The sequence below is a fragment of the Hydra viridissima genome, unplaced genomic scaffold (assembly GCF_058129835.1).
Source record: "Hydra viridissima isolate aposymbiotic clone 2 unplaced genomic scaffold, HvirCarnegie_v1 scaffold_15, whole genome shotgun sequence".
Classification (NCBI taxonomy): Eukaryota; Metazoa; Cnidaria; class Hydrozoa; order Anthoathecata; family Hydridae; genus Hydra; species Hydra viridissima.
The window spans coordinates 1,031,616-1,052,212 of record NW_028324314.1 but is presented as its reverse complement, the minus strand read 5'-3'; the positions used below and the strand labels follow the sequence as shown (position 1 = coordinate 1,052,212).

General features: G+C 28.1%; 2 protein-coding genes and 1 pseudogene across 5 annotated transcripts; 1 reads left to right on the top strand and 2 right to left on the bottom strand.

The window, feature by feature from the left end:
- Window positions 1-1,177: 1,177 nt before the first annotated feature.
- Window positions 1,178-3,741, bottom strand: LOC149878062 (uncharacterized). 2 transcript variants are annotated; one of them, XM_090073086.1, is made up of 3 exons: window positions 3,485-3,741; window positions 2,019-2,285; window positions 1,178-1,449 (listed from the first exon to the last, which is right to left on the bottom strand). In XM_090073086.1, exons 2-3 carry the CDS (start codon window positions 2,283-2,285, stop codon window positions 1,243-1,245), a joined length of 474 nt encoding a protein of 157 aa, XP_089929212.1. In that variant the 5' UTR covers window positions 3,485-3,741; the 3' UTR covers window positions 1,178-1,242. The 2 variants fall into 2 exon arrangements, with proteins under 2 accessions (XP_089929212.1, XP_089929211.1); XM_090073085.1 differs by lacking the exon at window positions 3,485-3,741 and having other exon boundaries at window positions 2,019-2,526.
- Window positions 3,742-4,328: 587 nt separating this feature from the next.
- LOC149878061 (uncharacterized) lies at window positions 4,329-9,432 on the bottom strand (annotated as a pseudogene). Its single transcript, XR_016447673.1, has 2 exons — window positions 5,910-9,432; window positions 4,329-5,794 (listed from the first exon to the last, which is right to left on the bottom strand). The product of XR_016447673.1 is annotated as an uncharacterized LOC149878061 (transcript).
- Window positions 9,433-10,296: 864 nt separating this feature from the next.
- Window positions 10,297-20,006, top strand: LOC149878060 (developmentally-regulated GTP-binding protein 2-like). Of its 2 annotated transcripts, XM_090072629.1 has the most exons (15): window positions 10,297-10,521; window positions 10,625-10,713; window positions 11,229-11,300; window positions 11,438-11,527; window positions 13,044-13,104; window positions 13,819-13,909; window positions 14,055-14,127; window positions 14,203-14,293; window positions 14,475-14,519; window positions 15,063-15,115; window positions 16,189-16,265; window positions 16,378-16,466; window positions 19,232-19,290; window positions 19,393-19,446; window positions 19,569-20,006. In XM_090072629.1, exons 1-15 carry the CDS (start codon window positions 10,458-10,460, stop codon window positions 19,653-19,655), a joined length of 1,095 nt encoding a protein of 364 aa, XP_089928755.1. In that variant the 5' UTR covers window positions 10,297-10,457; the 3' UTR covers window positions 19,656-20,006. The 2 variants fall into 2 exon arrangements, 1 of the variants encoding a protein (XP_089928755.1); XR_016447539.1 differs by lacking the exon at window positions 16,189-16,265 and having other exon boundaries at window positions 16,338-16,466; window positions 19,569-19,696.
- The last annotated feature ends 591 nt before the right edge of the window (window positions 20,007-20,597 follow it).

Genomic DNA, 20,597 nt, shown 5'->3' with positions numbered 1-20,597 from the left:
CCAAAAAAAACACAGGTGTCTTGTTTCAAATGACATGGTTTTGTAAAAAATATATAATTTTGAGAAGAATTTAACTTAAAATGCAATCTTTAGAAAAACTTTTTTTTTTCTTAGCTTTTTTTAAAAATTGATTCTATATCTGGTTCTTAAATAAAAATTTGTAAAAGTTATTTGTATCACTTGATAGAAGACACCTGTTTGTAGGTTTTATTCCATTTTCCCTATTTAATTTTGAAGTAATAGCAGCTTTTCATAAGTAGCATGTTTTGCTGTAATTAAACCTCACTTCTAAAAGAAAAGTATGTATTGGTTTTAATTTGTTTTAACAGTAGGGTCATTCCATGTCAAATCAACTAAAAAAAAAATAATTCAGCACCATACCATCTCAGATTTTGCTGATTTTTGGAATACAAGCTTGAATTAATAAAAGAAAACTTCACTCCAAATTTTAGTGTCTGACTCCTTACGGTTTCAGAGATACTGATACTTGGTCCCAGTCTCTTTTTTGACTTTTTTTTCAGCGCCATTTATTTTTTTGGCTCATTGCACGACACAATTAGCTTTACCCTTACAAAAAAACCCAGTGAACTTCCAGTGAAAAATTGTTCCAAAACCCAGCGAACTTCCAGTGATCTTTTCCAGCGAACTTCCAGTGATCTTGTTCCAAAACCCACTGAACTCCCAGTGATCTTTCATAGCTAATTAGCTATGAAAGTTAACTTTCATGTTTATATATAAAAAATGGAAGTTTAGCGAATTCGCTGGAATTTTATTTTTTAGGATATAATTTTTTTAAAACGTTGATAAACATTTTAAATATTTAAAACCGTGAAGCGCGAAATGAGACAAATTAAGCATAGGAAAAAAAAAATTTAATATAACATTTATTTAAAAATATCGATATTTAGAATAAAAATACAATATATAAATAATAAACTACCTTAAGTATGAATACAAGTTTTTATAAATCAAATTTTTTTCATTTTATTCATTTAAACAAACAAAACAGAAAATCAGTTGTATTTCTACTTTTTTTGTTTTGATAGAGATTTAAATCATAAAACATAATCTACAAAATATTTAATAAAGCATAATCATTTTGCATAAGCTTACCCGAGCTTGTTTGAAAAACTTTGAAAAAAAATTGAATAAAAAAAAAGTCGAAATTAGTCGAAAACCAAAAGGCTGTACGTACATTTTTTGTTTTCGAATAAATGCAATTTGTTTATTTTTCTTGATAACTTATCTAAACTTTTTTAAATTTTTTTTATTAGTATATTTTAGTATATTTTGAGGCGAAAAAATCATGCGTTTAGCGGTGTGTTCGTTCTCTACAGACAAGTAATCAAAACAAAAAAAAATTAAGAAAATCGTAAGTTCGTGAGTACGTTCGTAAGTATGTCTTTTAAATAGTGCTTGACGCATTCTTTTCCGTTTGGGACTTCGGAGCTAAAAAAAAAAGATACAATATATAAAGGACATATATAATAATTATATAAAAACATATATAAAATAAACAGTAAAATAGTAAGCAAACATAAAATAGTATAACAGGTTTAAACATAATTAACTTTAAAAACCAAGGATAAATTATAAAAACAAAAACATATGTATATTTAAAAATCGATCATTACTTAAAAATAAAAAAATTTGATTGGGGACACTGAAACATAAACCTGGCCTTACTATTAGAGATTATACAGTAATCAAAATAATTAATACTAAAAAAATATACTAAAACAATAATAATAATTGCATTTCTTATGAAGATAGGATGATGTAAAATATTTCAAACATTTTGTACACTGCTTATTAAGACTTAAAGCAACTTCCCAAACATCACAAAAAAAAACTTTTTCATATAACTCTTTTTCCTTCTTAAAAAACTTCAAAAACAAATATTTAGATGTAGGCAAAACACTGTGTGGCAATAAAATAGTTAAGAGAGTTAACAACGCCACTAAGGCTTCATAGGACAAATTAAAGTGCAAAACAAAAGTCATTATGCATAAACATACATTAGAGACATTTATCTTTGAGCCAGGATACAGAGGTGGACTCTCTGAACTTTCATTTTCATCAAACTCATTATTGATTGTTTCATTTTTTGGTTCATCTAAGTCAGATAAATGATCCATAAATTCATCGTCAATAGAATCATTGTCATCAGAGGTGCTCTCATTCTGTTGTTGAGCACAGTTAATTTTTGACATCCTCCAATGTGTTGTTCTTGGAATAGTTACTTCCCCTGATTGCCATTTCTTGTAGCAACCAATTCTAGGCATCTAAAATAAAAGAGGCAAGCAGGTAAAATTAAACTTTAGTTAAACAAGATTAACATCAGAAAGAGAACAAGAGAAACTATTGTGCTTAACCTAATTGTGCTTAAATAACAATGATGCTTATTTTACAGCTAGTTCTTTAGTATATACAATACAAACTATACTTTTATTTGATGAAAAATTTTTTATCAAGTGTATGATGTATATATAAATATCAAATGCATATATATGTTAAATGAAGGTGTTTAAGTGGTATAAAATTTTATAATTTTATTTAAATTTTATAATTATTCAGAAATTTAATATTCTTTTGAAAATTATAAAACTTACAAAATATCTATTCTGATGAGTCTTAATTGATGAAATTTTCTGATGTCTTAATTGATGAAACACAGTGTAAAATGAAATAAGTTTGATAAATGATTTTTACTAATTTATTATTGCTATGTTCTTTTAAGAACATTGAGCACTCTCTTTTAAGAATACATTTAAAATTATTCGGATATATACATGTATATATATATGTATATATATAAATATATATATATATATATATATATATATATATATATATATATATATATATACAAATAAGTGTGTGTATATATATATATATATATATATATATATATATATATATATATATATATATATATATATATATATATATATATATATATATATATATATTTGAAAAAATATATATATATATATTTGAAAAAAAAAAATATATATATATATATATATATATTTGACATATTTTTGAAAAACTTTTTTTTTGAAATTATAAGGACCCCTTAAAATATTTTTTATTCCAAAAAAATTTTAAACCTAGTGTTTTTGTATTAGATAGAGCACATTTAGGGGGTGGGAACAAATTATTTTCAAAAATACTGTTTTTGGGACACCCTAATACATACATACATACATACATATATATATATATATATATATATATATATATATATATATATATATATATATATATATATATATATATATATATATATATATATATATATATATATATATATATATATATATATATATATATATATATATATATATATATTTAAAAATCAATCATTATCTATTATGTTCAATAATCTACAATAAAGAAATTTATAATAATAAATTTTTGTGAAATTATAAAGTTGAATATATATTCGCTTTAATAAAAATGAACATACTGAACAACATACCTGTGGTTTTGGAAATTGAGTAGAACTTAAAATAATAGAAACTGAAACTGTAGATTTAAAAAAACAACGTTTACTTTATTACAGAAATTGGAAAAAAATTTTCAAGATGTTATATCTGTCAAATTTCAAAAAAGTTATGTTAGCAAAAGTTATATCAATATTGAATTATGAAACCCGCGGCGTTTTCGATTATTGAAAATCAGCGCTAAATTTCCACTAAGGTTTTAGATCACTCGAAATAAAATGACGTTTTTCGTTAAACTTCCAGTGAACTTCCAGCAAAGTCGTAAAATTTGCGGAAAACCCAGCGAACTCGGTGAATTTCCAGTGATCTTTTACATTTCCAGTGAACTTTCACTGGAAGTTCGCTGGGTTTTTTTGTAAGGGTAACTTATGAAATACTTGTTTAATAGTGGTAAAAATTTCTACCTAACTATTTTTTAGGGAGAGGAACTCAAAAATCATGGGTAAAATACACAAAAATTTAAGCTTCTATATGAAAATTCAATTTCAAAATGGTGTAACACTTTTCGTAAGTTTTTTGATGCCCGGTACAAAAAAATGTTTATCTCGAGATGCCTAAAAGATAAAACTCTGAAATTTTTTCCTCATGTTCTATATGTAACAAACTTCATAATACAAAAAAACTGCAAGGGTTTTTTTTTTTTTAAATCAGATTTATTCGCATTCAAAGTCTTATTATAATAAACCCAAAAAATTTCGAAATTACACTAAAACCATAAAAATAATTAAATTGTAATGATAAAAACTAAAACTAAAAGGCAATAAGAATTGACAATCTTTGACATTTAATAAAAATTTAAATTCTTTGAAAGATAACAAATTAGTTCTTTGGTTTAAAGTTTGCCCAGCTATCTTCAATGCTCTGGTGATCTATTTCACTGATTTTGTATTGTCTTCCTGTAACAGTTGTTGGAATATTAATCATTAACAATAAGTTTGTTGATGGAACCCAGCACACATCATCTCTAGAAGGCCAATAATATGACCTTGAAGGGTAACATGAATGCATGAATCTAACTAGAAAGTCTTTATTTTCAAAATCAGTTTCCTCAACTAGTCTGATACATGGATTGTTATCATATATCAAACATACAAACGCGCCGATGCTTATATTAGACAAGAATTCTTTAATAATCTCATCAGTTTGAAAATTAAAAACAAATGAATAAAAAAACTCCAATTGTTCAGAAACAACTTTAGTTCCAATTTTTGTGTTACTTATTGGAACAAAGTTGTGATAGGTGCGAGTGCCTGGTAACATTTTTGGAGTTGCATATCTTTGCTTGTTAGCCCTACTACAAACAAGCATATCAATAAGTTCGTGATAATCCTTTGATAATTCAACTACACTAATCATTAACTTAACATTTTGATGGTAGGTGCACACACATGCTGTGTGCGTACCAGATGCTCCTACTGTAATGCACCATTTTGGACAATGTGAGCAAAAGTTAGAAAAACAAGTCTTTATATCTGGATAACAGGTTTTAAGCTTTGCATATAGCTCTTTTAGATTTAAAAGAATCAAACGCTTTTGCATGTGAGATCTTTGAGCTATACTAACAAAATCTTTTTTACCAGACATTAGTCTGCTATTTTCATCATTACAATAAAATTCAATAATTTTATCTACTGATTCTTGAGGTGTTTTCTTTCCCTTTTTTTTTTTTTTTTTTTTTCAGGAAAAGATAAAATACCATTTTTCTGCAGCAATTTGCATGATAACTGCACCATGTAATAAGTAACATTAAATTTTTTTTTCTATATCTTTGTGAGACCAAGAAATTGGAACCAGTGTCAGTAGTTGAATTTTCTGATTACGATTGGAAATTAACATTTTTTCTTTGATTTTTCTAATAAGTATATCCATGTCATTTGCTTTACCTTTGACTTCCTTAGATAATTTATTGAAGGAATCTTCTTGGCTTAACTCTTCAGGATCTATACTTAAAGTCCTTGCAATGCCTAACTTTACTGTTTTTTGAACATGTAACAATTTTTTTTTGCCAAGAGCAACTCAAGAGTGACTATTTACTGCATGCATTTTGAGAGGACTTATGTTCATAATTGTCAATAAAGAATTAAGATTTTTTTTTAAAAACTCGTTTATATTAAGTTCATTATCTTCATTTTCATAAACCTGGCTACAAGTCGGTTCTCTTTGTCCATCATCCTTAAATGACATCAATTTAATCATACATGAGGAACATATCTTTTCTCCAGGAATAACATTAATACCAATATTTTTCAATTTCCCAGCAAGTTACATATTAATTTCTTTACATCCTCCAAAAAACACGAGTGATAACTACTGCTTCAGTGAATATTTTTTAAAAATATTTATAGTTTATATAAAATTACAATAAAGTTTTCAAAAAGTTTCATGATTTAGTAATAATACCTTTTCTTCTTTTTCCTTTGTGTGAATTAAATGGATCACAGCAAGTTATGTGGATTGCGGAATAACGTTTTAAATAAACATATTCATGGTGTAGGCAAACTGTTGCATTTTCATCAAATTGAATGCCAAAATGACTAATTATCAAGTCTTTTTCAACATCATTAAGACTTGAAACTTTCTTGATATCATGGGATTTTACATATGTTTGTTTGTTACAAATTTCTTTATTTGTTATTCCAATTGAACATATTTCTTTATCATTCATATTTTTTAGTTCTGTAAGAAACAATTTTAAAATAATTATTGTTTGAAGATTTGAAAATAGAAAATCCTTTAGCTATTAAACATAATGACCTTAGGTGTGAAATGCAAACAAGTCTATATGTTATTATGGAGTTTGTTTCTTATAGAACATTAGGAAAAAATTTCAGAATTTTATCTCTTAGGCATCTCGAGATAAACATTTTTTTGTACGGGGCATCAAAAAACTTACGAAAAGTGTTACAGCATTTTGAAATTGAATTTCATATAGAAGATTAAATTTTTGTGTATTTTACCCATGATTTTTGAGTTCCTCACCCTAAAAAATAGTTAGGTAGAAATTTTTACCACTATTAAACAGGTATTTAATAAGTTAAAGCTAATTGTGTCGTGCAATGAGCCAAAAAAATGAATGGCACTGAAAAAAAAGTTAAAGAGATTGGGACCAAGTATCAATATCTCTAAAACCGTAAGGAGTCAGACACTAAAATTTGGAGTGAAGTTTTCTTTCATTAATTCAAGCTTGTATTCCAAAAATCAGCAAAATCTGAGATGGCATGGTGCCGAGCATAAATTGAATTGAGCTGGAATGACCCAGTAGAAAAGATAAATGTCATTTGAGCAACACATCTGTTCACAATGCAGCGTTCTAAACAAAATTTAAGTCATGCTGAATGTTGCAATTGTTACTTTGTCCAATGAAAGACTAACAAATCACAAACTTGGTTGAAGATTTGGAGTGTCTCATACAACAGTCAGTAGGGTTCTACAAAGGTTTGTAGAGACCAATGATCACACTAGAAGACTTGGCCAAGGCAGACCACAAGCTAACAATGTCGTGGAGAACTGATTTTTAATGCTTTGAACACTGAGAGAATGGTTCCCTAATGCATGAAGTCTCCAAATATAAGTTGCTGAGGTTTATGGAACTGCTGTTAGTCAAGATACCATAAGAAGAAGACTTCTTGCTTTAGATTTACAACCTCAGGCAGCAGCTACTGGTCCCAGATTGTCTGTAGACCATTGAAGAAACAGACAGGCGTTTGAAAGGAGGCATATGAATTGGGAATTACATGATTGGGGACAGGTCTAATTTACAGATGAGTCAAGGTTTGCCTTGTAATTTCTGATTGCCGCCTAAGAGTGTACAGAAGACCAAATGAAAGATATTTTGCTTGTAACATTCAAAAAACCACTTTATATGGAGGCGGCTCATTGATGGTATAGGGCAGAATATCTTTAACAGCTCACATAGAGTTTTTTATTGTTGATGGTGAATGTCTGACTTCTCAACAATACATAGCAGACATTTTAAAACCTTTTTGTGGTACCTTTTGCACTGTACATTGGAGATGGATTCCTTTTTATGCAGGATAATGCTAGACCACATATGGCACATGTTGATACTGAATACTTAAATAATGTTAATATTGAGTGGTCAGCTTGCAGTCCAGATATGAAACCAATAGAGCAAACCTAACACCCTAGATGAGGTGCAACAAAGTCTTATCCACGTGTGGGAAGATATCCTTCAAGAAGCAATCTCTAATTAAAAGTATCCTACGGTGCTGTCAGGCTGTAATAACATCAAGAGGTGATAACACTAATTATTGATAAGTCAAAAATGTTTCAATTTGTGTGTGTGTGTGTGTGTGTGTGTGTGTGTGTGTGTGTGTGTGTGTGTGTGTGTGTGTGTGTGTGTGTGTGTGTGTGTGTGTGTGTGTGTGTGTGTGTGTGTGTGTGTGTGTGTGTGTGTAGATAGATTTGATTGGCCTTTTTTTTAACAAGCCTTGTTTTGATGTTTGTTAAAAAAAAGGCAAGTCTACTACTATACTGTGATAAACTACTCTCCTTGAAGCAAGTTTAGCTGGTGATAGTTTGTTCTTAACATGTTGCTGTTGGGCAGACTAAGATATGTCATATCTCTGGAGCCTTTCTTATACAGTTCGTTTATTAAGTAGCACAAAAGATTAATAGATAATCTCAAACATTTTATTAAAACATATACAGAACAGTTGCGGCAGTCTTTAGCATGTCTGTATAATTTTCTCCTCTTACAGTATCCTTAAACAAAAATGTTTGCAAAGAAAATGAGGCTGTAAAACCCATCCAAACAAATTTTTTTTCTGCATTGAGCATCTTTGGTAATTCTTTAGAAGGTTTTTCACCACCCCAAATGACACAATTGTGTCTGCCAACATGACCGTCCATATAAAAATATGCATCATCACTCCAAAGGATGCTTGGTAAGAGATGCTAATTTTCAATAATTTTTTTGAGAAATTGACATGTGCAATCTTGTCAGCTGCTGTTATGGCTCGTTTTAAACACAATTTGTAAGGGTATTGATGCAAATAATGTTGCAGCAAAAGTGTATACACTTGATTTTAACATTCTAGTTACTCTTGAAATATCAGATTCAACATGTTGCAACACCAAAAGGATCATTGTATTGAAGTTCTTTCAGAGCATTGAACACACTGCCACTTCATTCATCTTTTAGAGATGGGTGTCCCGATTTCAGAGCATCATTAACAGACCCAGTTGTTGTAAATTTGTCAACTAATCTAGTAATTGAGGACACTGAGAATGGATTCTTATTTAATCCATGCTTTGTTTTAAATTGCCTGAGAACTACAGTTGCACATTTTTTATTTTCATAAAACAATTGTATTATCTCAATGCACATTGTTAAATGCATGTTAGTTTTGAATACATAGAGGCAAAAAATAAATAAAGCTCCATATATCCACTATATGTTCATTTCTAAAAAAATGTGTCAAAATTCAATTGGTCAAAAATATAGTTCTATGATTTTTTGCATTACTTAATAAATGCACTGGACTAAACTTTGTATTACTTACAGCTAAAACTGTTTCTTTCTTAGAGCTTTTATCCCATTTGGCACAACTGGATTTTCTTGATTAATTTCTCACTAGAAGTTGTTTACTGTTAAAGTATAAACAGTGAAACTATAAAAACAAAGGTTTCTTTTATTTCTGTTATTACTTTACTAAAAAAATAGATTGTTTCATATAAAAAGAAAACAATCACATTGTAAAAAAGCTCCGTAGAATGTCTTATAGGTAGCTCCGTAGAATGTCTTATAGATAGCTCCGTAGAATGTCTTATAGATAGCTCTGTAGAATGTCTTATAGATAGCTCCGTAGAATGTCTTATAGATAGCTCCGTAGAATGTCTTATAGGTAGCTCCCTAATATAAAATTATAGATATTCTAAACTAATTTCAAAAATCAAAAAAGAAAAACTTTTGAACTGAGTAAAATGCTTCAAACACAGCTTATGCTCACATGAGCGGCATAAGTTTGACAACAGTATTTTATTGTATTGATTTTGGTCTCTGTGATCCAGATCTCCTACTTTGATACTTAATAGTTGAAGAGAAGCATAAGAAACAGCATGAAAATTTATCTCAGTTCTACTAAATCCATTCAAGAAAAATATATCTTATACTGTTTGAAGTTGCCATCATCAAGTCAAAGTCTTATTCTGAAATCACTTATTCTCTCTACTAAACCAATTTTAAAGATAACCTTGTAAATTATCTTGTAAATTAATTAAATTAGTTATAAAATGTTTTGGGAACTGTACATATAAACAGGTGTTTTTTTAACTTTTATAGCAAAAACTTATGTAAATAAGAGTTATTGTATCATTCGATTAATGTGTCATTTGGTTAATGTGTCGTTCGGTTGATGTGTTGTTCGGTTAACACTACTTTGTTAACCCTCATATGTGACTTTTTTGGTGTCTTTTTGTTGTTTTTTGAAGAACAATTTCTGAAGTTTTTAACATTAAAAAAAAACCTTTACATTTCTGATTTTTTGTTTGCTTTTAATGTTTGTTTTTTTTTTATTTGGAGTTATTTTACATGAAATATTATTGTGCTTTTTTACAATATTATAATTGTATTTTATGTAGTTCTTTTTCTAGATAGTATACAATCATTGTTTTTATTGTAATTATAATGGTTTCAGCTATGTAAATTATTTTTAATAAATATACTTTAGTCATTCAGTAGTAAAAGATTCATACAATTTAACTACTTTATACTTTTTATAATTTGAAAAAATATTTCAAGAAATTTATGTTTTAAATAATGATAAAACTATACTTTAGTGAAATAAATTTGAAAATAATTTGATTTATAGATTTATCGAAGTGATTTCTGATTTTAGATAAAAATAGTTTTGTTGGAAAATACTTTTAATTTTTTTAAATATATTCTAAACATTATTTGGTTTCAAATAAAAAGAGATCAACAACATGGGTATTTTGGAAAAGATCAGTGACATAGAGAAAGAGATCGCAAGAACTCAAAAAAATAAAGGTTGACTATCTTCTATTTATCAAATTCTTCTAGAAATTTACTCCTCTCTGCTTCCAGATTTTTATTTTTGATTTTACAATTTTTTAAATGTTTTTAAATTCAGCAACTGAATACCATTTGGGGTTGTTGAAAGCAAAATTGGCAAAGTACAGATCAGAACTGCTTGAGCCTGCAAAATCAGCAGGTGCAAAAGTAAGTTTTTTTCTATTCATATTTTTCTTTTTTTAGCAAGGTAAGTAAATGCTTTTCAAAATAATTATATCATTTATTAAAATCTTGATTTGATGATTGTGTTATGATTTGATGACGGTGTTTTTGATTTGATGATCGTGTGTTTGATTTGATGATCGTGTGTTTGATTTGATGATCGTGTGTTTGATTTGATGATCGTGTGTTTGATTTGATGATCGTGTGTTTGATTTAATGATCGTGTGTTTGATTTGATGATCGTGTGTTTGATTTAATGATCGTGTGTTTGATTTGATGATCGTGTGTTTGATTTAATGATCGTGTCTTTAAGGTTTTCATTGGAAAAAATCTAAATAAAATTCTTTTTTCAATTCTCATTTTGTTTTAAAACTGCTAGTTACAGAGTTCATAAAATGAAAGATGCTGCAGTAAAAAATAATTGATTTAATGTTAAAGGTTAATAATGGTTAAGACAGAAAATTTTGTTTAAAACCAACAATTATACTTAAAACATTCAGGGTGAAGGTTTCGATGTTATGAAATCTGGCGACGCTCGAGTGGCTCTCATTGGTTTTCCTTCAGTAGGAAAGGTTTGGAATTATTCTATAATTTTTTTTGGTTTACAATTTTTTATCATTTCATTTTCATTTTTTATTATACAGTATGTATACTGTTTATATATACTTTTATGAGCATTTTGAATTTATAACATCTAATTTTATGGTAGTCAACACTTCTCAATGTGATGACTGATACAAAGAGTGAGTCAGCTGCCTACGAGTTCACAACATTGACATGCATACCTGGAATTATTCCTGTAAGCATTTATAGAATTACTAAATTTAGCAGTGTATAAGGTGAGACTTTAAGCCATTTAGAATGTGCCAAAAAGTGACCTTAACTTATAAACCCAGTCAGCTTATTAATCCAGTCTAAAGATTCATCCAATCAACTTTTTCATCCAGTCTACTTATTCATCCAGTTTATTTATTCATCCAGTCAACTTATTTATCCACTTAAATACAGAGTCATGATTTATTCCTTCTATTTACACATTTTAATTACACTTTTTAAACTTAAAATCAAAACTAAATGAGTTTCACAGTCAGCAAGCATCTATAACCTCATATTGTATTCACAAAACAGTAATTATTTATACTTCATAAGAATAAATCATTAATAGCTCAAATGTTAAATTTATTATGTCAAACACTTAATAAGTCACATTCAATTTATTCGATTGAAAAGTTTATTTTTATACTTTTTTTATATAGAAGTTGTAAGTTTTACAAAATTTATGAAAGTAAATCATTCGTTGCAATTTTGTTACAATTTTTAAAATTTAGGTTTTTTTTTGTTAAAACTTGTTCATCGTAAAAAAATAAGTTTGAAAAATAAGATTGCAAGTTAGAAGCAGTTTCATCAACAATTTATTGGACTGGTTGAAAAATTTTTCAATCATTCGAAAATCTCTTCATTAAAATTTATTAGAAAAAAATCTTTTTATTCCACTAATAACAACTCTTCTCTGCAGATTAAAAGCAGCTCACAGGTTTTAATTTTTTTTTGTTTTTTTTTGAGTCTGGTAAAAAAAGTGCAAAAGAGAAAAATGGAAAGTGTTAATTACAGATATAATAATTTTAGTTGTTAAAAATGAAATTCATATTGGTATGCAGCAGGTAACTGATATTTTCAAAAATTTATTATTTCCTTTAATTAAATAGATTTTATCTCTCAAAAAAATGTAGTTATGTATTTAGAGGAATACAATAGTTTGGCTACTGGGAGGAAATTTCAAGTTAATAAAAAGCTTGCTAGAATTAGGAGAAAGCAGAAAGAGAAACTCAAACTAATGCTGAAATTAAAGTGATTGTAGAAAACCATGTGAGAGCCTGTTACTTGAAGAAAAAAAGAAAAAATGAGCTTCAACAAGAAACTTCGCTTAATTAAAAAACAAATGAACTCATGGCAAGCATTAAAGATTTGACTACTGGATTACTTTGGTGTCTGAAAGAGTAAGACAACAACTTCTAACTGCAAAAAAAAAAAAAAAAAACGCTTCTGAAAAGTTGTGCAACTTTCTTTCATGACAGCACAGATAGCAACTGTAGCGATTTTGATTTGATAGTCATTATTAGAATTAATTAGAAGATATAATTAGATATAATTTAAGACATAATTTATAAAGATAAAATATGTAAATACGTATGTAAATATGTATGTGTGTGTGTATGTATGTATGTATGTATGTATGTATGTATGTATGTATGTATGTATGTATGTATGTATGTATGTATGTATGTATGTATGTATGTATGTATGTATGTATTTAGTATAATGGTGCGAATATTCAGCTGCTTGATCTACCAGGTATCATTGAAGGAGCTTCACAAGGTTTGTTCACAACTATGTAACATTTTTCGCTTCATAATCTGAAAATTTTTATGCTTTTTTGATTTCTTTGGTTTTTTTTTTTTTGGTTTTTTTTCAGTCTGAAAAAAAAAAAGTTTTAAGCTTAAGTTTATTAGAAGCTCAAAGCATTTAAAAATTTATTCAAAAATTTATCTAAGTATTTATTCAAAAGTTTGTGTAAGTTTTTATTCAAAATTTTGTATAAGTTTTTATTGTGTAGTATAAAGTGATAAATAACAGATGTATAAACTTCAACTTGACACTCAGTTTTTATTTACTGTAAGGTTTGTTTTTTGCACATTTTTATCCATCTTCAGATTACAAAAGAAGTTAAATAAGCTTGTCAATCACTTTAACAAAAGCTTGTTGATTTGAGTATAATTAATATTTCCAGATATGGAAAATGGTCCAAATGATGACAAAAATTGTATTAAGTTTTAACAAATTATATTGATTTGACTTGTTTAACAAAAAGTTTGCTTTTTTTTTTTAAAAAAAAAATTTTGTGTTTAAAAAAAACATTAAAACTTTAGTTTATATTATTATATGTACTAAATTTCAAAAACTTCTTAATGGGTAAAATTGTGGATCTTACATCTCTTTACTTTTTTTTTTTTTTTAATATTTTATGATATTTGAAGTTTATATACTTTTGCAATAATAAATAAAACTAAAGAAGCTTTGTGGCTACTTTAGGTAAGGGGCGGGGCAAACAAGTAATCGCTGTTGCACGAACTTCAGATTTAGTTATTATCATGCTTGATGCTAGCAAAGGAGAAATTCAAAAGTTTGTAAAAAATTTTTGTTGTATTTTTTGTGTTTTTGTTTTGTTTTTTCTTTTATTTTTAAAAATCTCATTTCTGTTTGTTGCCTCTTTTATTCTATTGCACTGTAAGAGTAGTTTTTGAAATGTACCTTGTTTTTTTTTTAAGAACCCTTCTAGAGAAAGAGTTAGAAACCTGTGGTATCCGTCTCAACACGAAGCAGCCAAATATTTATTTCAAGGTTTAATTTTAACATTAGTAATTTTTTAAAATTGTTTTTTGAAATCCTTTGCTGGTTGTATTTTTGTTCTTTTAGGTTAAAAAGGCAGGTGGTATTGCTTTTAATGCCACCCTTACGCTGACCCATATGAATGAAAAGATAGTGCAGCTTATTTTACACGAATATAGTATCTTTTTTTTTTAGATTCATAAATCATAAGCATTTTTTTCTAAGGTATCAAAAAGTTCAGTTTGAGCAAAAATATTCTTCAAGTTTCTCTTTTTTTTGGGTCTTATGTGATTTTTATTTCTTTAGTTATTTCTAATAATTTAAATACTTAAATATTTTATCCTTTAACTTAAAAATAGAAATTTTTAATGCTGAGGTGTTGTTTAGGGAAGATGCAACTGCAGGTGAATCTCTCTTTTTTTTCTCTAATTTTAAAAAGTTAGTCTTCTTTGCTGAGTTGTTTTTTTTCTATAAGATTTTTTATAGTATTTCATGTATAGGTATTCTTAAGTACTATTTTAAATAAAGTTTAATGTATTTGTAAGTAAATCTACATTTTCTTCATGGAAGTAGCAAGTTGTTGACGCAGCGCATTAAAGATGCTTAAATTACTGCTACCATTTTTTTTATTTTATTTTCTAACAATGATTTTCTAATAAAATGATTGCAATTGTTTTCCTTTAACAACTGCTGTTGTTTTTATTGTTATTTATGGTTTTACGTATCGTGTGATCAATTGTCACTTATATTTTCTTTCTGTTTGGTTCAAAATTGATACTTATTTCTTATTATCACCATTTTACTTTTACTATTTCCAGTATCCATTCTTTCAAAATCCGATAGTTTTATGATTAGAGAATCTGTGATAAAAACCCGAGTGTTAACTTCTTCTATTCTGTTTTCCTAAACTTTCAGTGACAAATCAAATGGACACTTTTTTTTTTTAGATGAATTCATTGATGTGATTCAAGGAAACCGAGTTTATTTGCCATGTTTATACGTAAGCTTTTTTTAACGCTACCGGTTTACATATATATTTGATACATATTAAATTATTTGAGGCCTTTTATCTGTAAATTTTATATTTAAGTTTTTTACCCTGCCGCCCAAAAGTTTGAGACCATTATGGTTAAAAAAAAAAAAAAAAAAAAAAAAAGATAATGAATAAATTCTCATGGTAAGGTGCAAAATCAGACAAAAGTTTATCAAAATTAAAATTGTCTTGTTTAATAAAAAAAAAAAAAAAAAAATTAACACAAAATTTGATTCGTAACTACAAAATACTTTTCCAAAGTTTTCTTTTGTCCATTCATGGTGAGCAAAAGCCCAACGTAGTCTCTTTTTTTATTATTTTGAGGTCGAAGTATTGCTTGTTATAACAGCAAATCGACCAAACAGATTAGATTAGTATTGTATGAATAACTCAAGTATTGCACGAATAACCCAAGTATTTAATGTTTTTATTTTCTAGTTTTTTTTTTGTTTTTTTTGCTGCAATAGCCCGTTTAGTTTATTTTCATTTTTTGATATTAAAATAGCAAATCGCTTTTCAACGCAAATTACGCAAACTGGCCCTCTTTTTTGTGATGTCTTTAGTTTAAGACATCTAATTGAAGATTTTAGTTTAAAAATTTTTATGTTCACTTGCGCATTCACAAAGTTTCAACAATTAAACAGCAGAGGTGTGATATTTAAACATGAAATAATAGAAATAATTTTTATTTTTTCTGAAGCAAAAGAAATGGTTTGGCATTTCTTGCTCGTCGATAACGAGTCTCTCACCGACTGATACCGAATGTTAACGTTTCTTACCGACTGATACCGAATGTTAACGTTTCTTACCGACTAAATAGTTTTACTTGTAACCAGATTTGTAAATAATTATTTACGCGTTTCTCTCGAGTGGTTTCAAAGTTTTAGCCGGCAGTGTATAATTGTCATGTTAATATGTAAGTTTGCTATATTTGTAATTTTTTTATGCATGTTAATTACTTAATTTACGTTACTATTTATTGTAAGTTGTCGATGTCATTGTTTGGTAGTATTGTCTTCTTTATCTATATATTTAATCAGGTATATAACAAAATTGACTGCGTATCACTTGAAGAAGTAGATCGCTTAGCTAGAGTAAACCATTCAGTGGTGATAAGGTTAATGAAATGAATAAAATCTCGTAACTTCTTCTTGTTATTAAATTCTTTAATTTATTTTAACTTTAACAGGGAGAAAAAAATCTTTAAAATTGCTGCTCTCCTATTTCAGTTGCAACTACCAATTGAATCTCGACTATTTATGTGAACAAATTTGGGATCATTTGGCGCTTCGTAGAATTTACACAAAAAGAAGAGGAGGTATATAAAAGCCTTTAGAGATGGCAAGGGGGTTAAGCTCTCAATATTATTTGTTTTTTTTTTATTGTTTTGTTTTTTTTAATTTACGGTATTCAGTTTTTTTTTTCAAAAAATTACTTTATATTGAGTGGAAGAGTGAAAAGATTATTCAACATCTACCATCTCGGGTGATTTAAGGCCAGTCTGAGAAAATTTCGTTTTTTTTTCGTGTTATTTTTGTTTAAATGCGTGTGACGCATTTTCACCTCGCGGGATTGATTGCATTGAGAATTTGACGTTATGTATTCCGTTTTCAAAGGCCGACTTTGTTTTTATTGAAACAGCCGATAATAGATAAAAATAAACAGTTAAATATAAACATTTATAATTAGCAAAAAAAATTACTTTTTTTTTAATTAAATATAAATGTTTATATTAACCTATTTAAAGGCATGATGCAGTTCTTTTAGGCCTCCTAAAGTTTCAGTTTTCATGTAAAAACACTCAAACAGTTTAACTATGAACTTAAATGTTCGAAACCTCTTCAACTTTTTTACTTTTTTTTTGGAAAATTCGAAATTTGAGCAGTAGAAATAGGAAAAACCTAGTAGATTATCCTAATTTGAGCCTAAATAAGTCTTTTGACTTTTTTATGAGGTATTTTTCACTTGCCTATTATACAATAAGGCTGAAGGTCAACCCTGGTGTATATTTATCCTGATACTTTTTTTTTTCACTTTTCATTACCACAAGCATAGGCTACATCTTAACCTTTGACTCTAACAAATCAGGAGATAGTAATTACTTGGGCTTAGGAAATAACTTATAGATAAACATAAGGTAGTAAAATATTTTCTCTCTAAAACAAAAATACAGTTAAAGATTGTCTTTTAAACTGCATTAAAATTAGGTTTACTGGCCATCAGTCTGATCCACCATGTACTTTACATAACCTTGCATATATCAGCCTTTGTCAACTTCCAAATGTCTTCCAAAGTATTTTCTAAAAATTAACAATGGAGAAGATGGATGAAAGAAAAAAATTCAGCAAAACCTTATTGTGAGATTTAACACAATTATTTAAAGTGTTCAATGATTGGTAAAAAAAAAAGAAATTAATTAGTATTTAACATTATCATTTCTTACTTTTGTAATAAAACTATCTGCTTAATACTATGATCTCATTCCCATATATTGCGTTTTATAGAGTGCTTGACATTTATTTTTGATTGTCCTATGAGAAACAAAGTTTGTCAGTATTAATCCAGCACCTTGTATTTTATACACAATATAATGTAGTTATCATATAATGAAAAAAAAATTTAATGGAATTCAAGGAAGAAATTTCACACTTACATTCGTATAGGTTTTATTTAGACCCACCACCAATTAAAACTTTAAGGTTGACTAAAGACAAATAATTAATGAAAAACATTTGGATTTTGAAACTTTTCCTTGTACTCTTAAAACTTGTCATGTTTTTTATTATTATTACATTTGCTGAAAAATGAAAATTTCACAAAACTTGAAAAATAAACAACTTAGATGTATGTATGTATGTATGTATGTATGTATGTATGTATGTATGTATGTATGTATGTATGTATGTATGTATGTATGTATGTATGTATGTATCTATCTATCTATCTATCTATCTATGTATCTATGTATCTATGTATCTATGTATCTATCTATGTATCTATGTATCTATGTACCTATGTATCTATATATCTATGTATCTATGTATGTATCTATGTATGTATGCATGTATGTACTTCCAAAATATACCAAGTATATTACACAGAAAACGAATCATAAAAATTAAAAAAGATTAAGTGAAACATTAAATTCATTTTCAAGTAAAAACCAATAACAAAAAGATAAACATTGCAACAAGACAACTGGTTTAACATATTTTCATGTAAAATTTTCAGACTAGAAAATGATTTTTGTTTTGCTTGGAACAGCTACAAAATATATAAAAATCTAAAATTTCGTGTCAAATAAAATGTAAACTTGATCACTTGGTTTCACCCGACAAATAAAAAACCTTAAATACGCTTATCGACTTTATTGCTCAAAGTGCCGTTAACGATGATCGCTCCTTTTATTCGTGTTAGAGGCGACACCGGAAGTTTATAAAAAACGTCGGATTTTCTAATCGAACCACTAATCGTAAGTTATACAAGTGGGCAATAACAATTATCGACGTGTACTAGACTGAACATTTCTGAAAAAGTTGTGCTTAGAGCTCATTTTGTTTATTTTAAAGATATTCTCCTTTTTCAGAAAAGACAAAATTCGTCATAACCCATAACGTCGTAAAAAATTAATATTTTAGTTTTTAACAACTTTTGCCTGGTAACGTTCATTTTAGTGAATTGTTTGCCAAAAAAAGTTATGCTCAAAAGAAATGTTTAGTGGTGCAACCGAACACTGATAAAAGCCAGACATGCCTTAAATCACCCGAGATGGATGTTGAATAATCTTACAATTGCGAGGTGCCGGGCGGGCAATACCACGCTGCAGGATCATCTCATAACGTGATTTTTAACTACGCAGAATTGTTATTACTACACAACCTGATGCTCCTTCATCTTTGAAGATGAAAGAATAAAGTAAACGAAAATAGAGAAAATTAGGAGCTACGAAATATTATGCGATGCTTGAAATGTCATGAAAAAAAAGTCTTAATTAAAAAAAAGCCATATTTGACAAGCATGTTTTAAATTTGAGTTGTTACTGCATATGCAATTGATATATTTAACATTATTGTGTTGTATTAGAGCCTCCAGACTTCAGTGAAGCAATCATCATGAGAAAAGGTGCAACCGTAGAACATGTGGTTAGTACGCTTTAATTTCTTGGGGCTTTTTTTTTTTTAAAATAAAAATTTTTTTATTCAATTTTTTACAACTTTAAACTTTGTTAAAATGTTTTTTTGCAGTGTCATCGGATTCACAGAACACTGGTTGATCAATTTAAATATGCACTTGTTTGGGTAAGTAAGGTTAACAGCTGTTTAGCAAGCATTCTTTGAAAATTTTATTCTTTTAGACAAGATTTCAGTCTGTTTAATCTTCGATTTGTATTGAGGCTTCTGTATTCATCTTTTTCTTTCAGGGAAGTAGTACAAAGTATAGTCCACAGCGTGTCGGGTTATCACATGTTCTCGATGATGAAGATGTCATTCAGGTCATGAAGAAGTAGAATTGTTCGTCATAAAAATATTTATTGTTAAAAAAAAAAAATGGAGAAATGTCTTTCTGTCCAATAAATTGATATTTAAGTGCAAAACAATAAGACTGCTGCAAAACCAACCAATAAGACTGCTGCAAAACCAACCAATAGAATTTTCATAAAAACTAAATTTTGTGAAATTGGTCATTTGCAATTTTTATTTATTTTTATCGTTGTTTTGTGTTTTTTTTTTTTTTTTAATGATATGAGAAGGAACGAAATAATTGGTGTCTCTAAGTATTTTGTTGACATTTACAGAGTTTTCAAATTAAAAGAGTTTTTTAATGTAATTTTTATACTATGAATAACCTTCACAAATAACATGACGTTTTCACTTCTGTTGATTATTTCGGATGAATGAACAGCTAGCTAAGAAAATTGCAAAGAATGATCCTCACGCTGGACGTCACAAAAGCAGATGTCATTTTAAAAGTCCATGAGATGGTGTTAGATAATTGACGATTGATAGCCAGTGAAATACCTGAGGCCCTACATGAAGAATTAAAGATAAAAAAGCTTGTCGTCGATGGATTCAGTCAAACCGACTAAAGCCGGTTGAAGTTCACTAAAAGAAGGCGGAGGCTGTTTCATCAGCAGGTGGAAGCTTACAAGTACAATTTTTTTGGGATTACAAAGGAATTTTCTTAATTGGCTATCTTCAGAAAGGAAAAAATTATCGTCCCACCCTTCGTACCACCACTAATATCGTATCACCCTTCGTACCAACACTAATATCGTACCACCCTTCGTACCTAATATCAAGTTGTTTTGTACCACCACTAATATCAAGTTGTTTATTAGATTTACTAATATCAAGTTGTTTCGTATATTAGATTTACTGCTCAATGTTGTTAAGTTGGTGTGAATGATATGTGTTTTGCGAATTTCAATCCGACCACTTAAACCACAAAC